General features: G+C 58.6%; 1 protein-coding gene across 1 annotated transcript in view; it reads left to right on the forward strand.

The window, feature by feature from the left end:
• Positions 1 to 4,557, forward strand: part of MEF2D (myocyte enhancer factor 2D) — a gene marked incomplete at its 3' end in the record, with an annotated part of 32,551 nt that overhangs the window by 4,878 nt on the left and 23,116 nt on the right. Inside the window, exon 2 of the mRNA XM_009320487.1 lies at positions 941 to 1,144. Coding sequence (XP_009318762.1) covers positions 941 to 1,144 — 204 coding nt within the window. The remainder of the gene's footprint in view (positions 1 to 940; positions 1,145 to 4,557) is intronic.

Genomic DNA, 4,557 nt, shown 5'->3' on the forward strand with positions numbered 1-4,557 from the left:
GAGCCCCAAACCAGCTCCCTCCCCACCAGCTGGGGCCTGTTAGGAGTGTCACGGCGAGAGCTGAGCGTGGGCTGGGAAATGCAGCCCAATGTCTGCCTGGCGTCTGGAGCGGGTTTTGGAGCCCGCGCCCAGCTCTGGCCCCTTCCCCCAGCCAACTCGCAAGGATCAGTCCTGCGAAAGATGCCTCGTTAGCTGTCAGCTCTAATGACAGCTTATTTCAAGGCAGGGCAGGGTGGGAGGACAGGGGACGCAGTCACGAGCGCGGTGACCCTGGGTGGGCAAGCGATGTGGAAAAATGCCCCGACAAGGTTATGGGGACAGCAGGAGGGAGGCGGCAGCTGGCCGGGCACCTGGTGCAGGGGGCTCGGGGTGCCTTTGGGGAAGCGCAGCCTCCCAAGAGAAGTGGGTGCTGGGAAGCAGGAGAGCAGGTCAGGGATGGGGTGGGGTGGGAGAGTGGTGTGGAGCTGCTTTGGGGCGGCCGAGCCCCCCGGCTCTGCGGCTCCCAGTGTCGGGTGCTCACAGCGCTACTGCAGCAAGCGAGGATGAGATCTCCGCTGCTTGAATATTCAACTTTAAAAAAAACCCCAACAACCCGCAGCCCCCAGACAGATGGTAGCTCTGCTGGGGATTTTGCTGAAATTTATTTTCTCTTGATTTGGCAATATGTGATTTCCAACGCTGATAATCATCTTTGTGCTTGTGAAGTGTCTGCCTTTGGAGGATCCCAAAATAGGTACCGATATGAACCGCTTGGAAGAGGGAGGTGAGAGAGGAGAGCTTGGGGTGGTTGTCCAGTTGGGGGAAACTGAGGACAGAAGATTCCCTCTGCCCTCCCCTTCCTTTTGCTCTTCCTTCAGTGGTCATCCCAGTTTTTTCCGGGAGGTGTCAGGTCCATGGCAGCGTGGGCACGGCTTCTGACCGTGGCTCTCCTTGCTTTCAGGTGACCTTCACCAAGCGCAAGTTTGGCTTGATGAAGAAAGCCTACGAGCTGAGCGTCCTGTGCGACTGCGAGATCGCCCTGATCATCTTCAACCACTCCAACAAGCTGTTCCAGTATGCCAGCACCGACATGGACAAGGTGCTGCTCAAGTACACCGAGTACAATGAGCCCCATGAGAGCCGGACCAATGCGGACATCATCGAGGTGAGGCCGCCCGTCCTCTCCCCAGCTTTGCTGTTGTGGTGGAGCCAGGGCCGGGTTTGGCACCGCGGCTGGATGCAGGCGGTCGGTGCAGGGTGGGGATGGGAGCGAGCAGATCTCCGGCACTTGGTGCTGGCCTGATTTTACGTCGTCTTGGTCCAGCCTTACAAAAATACTCAGTTCTGGGTGGTAGAGTTTGATGCTGTCTCGAGTTATGTGTTGATCTACTGCCGTAAAACTGAGGTGCAGGTTTGCTTTGTGGGACTTCCCCGTGGTCCAGGCAAACCACGGGATGGTTTTGGAGGCATCTCCCAGGGCTGCTGCACTGGGCTGCCTTGGTGCGGCTGGCGGCATTGCCCCCGTCTGTTGTTTCAGTCACGCGTGGTGGGGTTGTAGGAGGGCACCAGCGGCTGAATCACAGAGCAATTCAGGTTGGGAGGAACCTTTGGGTGCCTCTGGTCCAACCCCTGCTCAAAGCACGGCCAGCCTCACGGGTAGGTGGGGTTGCTCAAGGCTTGTCCGGCTGCGTTTTGTGGGTCTCCAAGGATGCCGAGTCCAGCCTGACCAACCCCAGCACTGCCAAGGGCACCGTGTCCCAACCTCGCTGACGCCAAGGCCGCACTCCTCCTCCAGCCTGCCAGCATCGCAGGAGATGCTCGGCCACCATTTGTTGTCGGTGACCCCGCGCTGGCCCTCCCCACCGCTTTGTCCTCGTCCCTGGCGCCGGCAGAGCATCGCCGGGCTCAGGCCCGGGGCATTTGGCTCGCAGAAGGAGGCCAGCGGCGTCTTGGCCATCGATCGCATCCTCTCCCCCGGCAGCACCCCTGAACGTGGGAGCCGCTTGGTTGTCGCTTTTCAGCATGCGGGCAGCTGCCTTTACACCTGGGCAAATGCAGGCAAACGGAAGGCCTGGCTGGGTAATTAATTGACATTACAGCCGGGCATAAATTAAACGCCCATGGAGCCGTTAGTGATTGAGCGGAGCGGCACGGCCCTGCGGAGGGCCCTGGGCGGATCGGAGGCAGCTGCTCCACTCGGACCTTGCGCGGCACGAAGCTTCGCCGCTTCAAAGCGCTGCTGGAGGAATCGGCTTCTCCCGCCGCTCGGGCCGTGCTGCTTCTGCCTTTGAATCCCGTTGGTGCATCTTGGGCAGCGTTCTCAGGCTTTGATTTCGTGAAGGAGAAGGAAAAAAAAAACCCAAGCTGTCCACCCAGTTCCCACTGACGTGCCGCCGCAGCAGAAGTGGGTTGAGCCGCGGCCAAGCAACTGGCAGCACCTGCCTGCCCTCGCTGGGGTTTGGAGACTGTTCTGCCAGCGCACGGTTGCGTACGGGCCTTAGAAATGGTTCCAAAATGTCCTTTTTGGCCTGTTTGAGCAAGGTAGTGCCTGTCCACTGTGAAAATCCCGGGGTTTTGCAGGCGCTGCTCCCCGCCGTGCTAGTCAGCGCAGCCTCACCCAGCCTCTCCAGGATGCTCAGACTGCGGCGCTCGCAGCGTCGAACAGATTTGTCTTGGCCTAAAAATACCGTAAACATTTTGGGCAGCGTTCTCTGTTCCCTTATGGTCCAAGATGCAAACACTCCCAAGCCGACAAGTTACACACAGTCCTTGGCACCCAAAGAAATACTGTGTTTGCACCACATGAAAAGCTGGATCTGCATCCAAAGCCGAGGAGAGGAACTTCGGGAGCGGAAGGATATTGGTGGATGGCAAGAAAAAGAGCCCAAACGCGCCGGGTTCGGCATGTCTTGCTGGCAGAGCCGCCTTGGAGCGAAACCCACTGGGGTGCAGGCAGGTTTTGAGGCTGCTTGAGCATCCCTCCCCATCCTCATCTCGTCTTGGAGCAGGGTTAGGGCTGCTTTAAGGTTTTTACTGTTTTCTGTCCCAAATCTGCCCCCCCCCGGGAGCCTATTCCTGCTCCTGGTACTGATTTCCATCTCCCCCCTAGCCATCTGCCCTCGCCCAGGTCAGGTCCCACCGGCCCGGCTTTGTCCCGACCACGCACAGACCCAGTTTATCTCATGTTTCTTGGTGGCTCCCAGCTGAGCTTGACTCCTCCAAGAGTATCTTCGCATCCTTGAAGCTTCCCCAGCATCAAGCATTTCTAGAGCTGTGAAGGCACAGGCTGTGAATTTGCTACCAAGTATGATTGCAGGTGGATTTTAAGGGGCCGCTGCATGCATCTGCCTTCCCTGTAACGCCGGTGGCCCCTTTCTACCGGAGGGATGCAACCCTGAATGGCTCTGGCAGCATCTCAGAAAGGATGAGGAGCAACTGGGACGTGGGTGAATCGAGGCAGAAGCCTCTTGATTTCATTTTCCTGGTGTAGGGGGAGCGAGCGGTGGCTCCGGAGGCTTGGCCGAGCCAGGGTCTCCTCTCCCAGTTGGGCTGGGGGGCTCCTGAGGCCAAAGGCCCTGGTACCAACTCTGGCGGTACAAGTTGTTCTGTTCAAATTATGTTTTAAACCCACAGTAAAGATGAGATCCCCTTTTGGTTTTTGGTCCTGGGGAGGTGCAGTCTGCAGGGGGCACTGGGGGCACCCCATCGTATGCTGCACGGGGAAGCCCTTGAGGGGTTTATCCCCCTGGATATTTAGCAAGAGGCAGAGCTGCTCTGGGATGAGTGTACCCGGCCCCGGTTCAAGAGGGGTTCAACACCCCGGCTGCCTTTTGGGGACCGTCCCCTGTGGGGGCACCTCCGTGTTTCAGCCGTGCTGGGGATCAGCAGCGGCTGTCGGGAGTGGGATTCAACCACACAACCCCTGCAGCTCTCTCCGTGCCTGGCAAAGTCCTGGCCATTGCAAGCTTTTAAGTCTGAGAAAATCTCTCTTAATGCAGAGAGGGGGGTTTCCTTAATCAGGCGGGGGACAGCTGAGGCCCCCAGACAGGCACGCTGGGTGCCACGTGCGCGCCCGGGCTGGGATCACGCCGGCTTTGCTCCTCGCTGTCGCTTCTCGTTTCCTCGCGGCCCGGCTGACGTGCCAGTTTCTGATAAGGGACTTGGACGAGAGCAGAGCTACCCGGGCACGGGGATGCTCCAGAGCCAGTTAAAGTCACACAGCAATTTCTTTCCTTTCCTTGGCTGAATGTCCCGCGGGGGGGCTGATTTTTCCCTAATTCTCCTTCCTGGGGCTGTCGTTCCCCAGGGTGTGTAAAATCAAGCATTTTGCGGGATGCTGGGGAGGCAGCGAAGTGCAGAGGCAGCTGCTGGTGCTGCGTCTTCATCCTCATCCTCATCCAGACTTCCCCAAAGCCTGGGGCGGTTGAGTCTCCCTCCTCTAAGGGAAGTCGACCACATCCTGGTCGAGCATCGTTTCCTCTCACATGTCCTGCGTTTCCTGCTGCTCTCTCACCCTCTTTGGGTTGGAAATCTGCTCCCGTATGAGCTAGGAACATGGGAGTGGGAACATTGCCTGGA

Source organism: Pygoscelis adeliae, unplaced genomic scaffold (assembly GCF_000699105.1).
Source record: "Pygoscelis adeliae isolate BGI_AS28 unplaced genomic scaffold, ASM69910v1 Scaffold153, whole genome shotgun sequence".
Taxonomy (NCBI): domain Eukaryota; kingdom Metazoa; phylum Chordata; class Aves; order Sphenisciformes; family Spheniscidae; genus Pygoscelis; species Pygoscelis adeliae.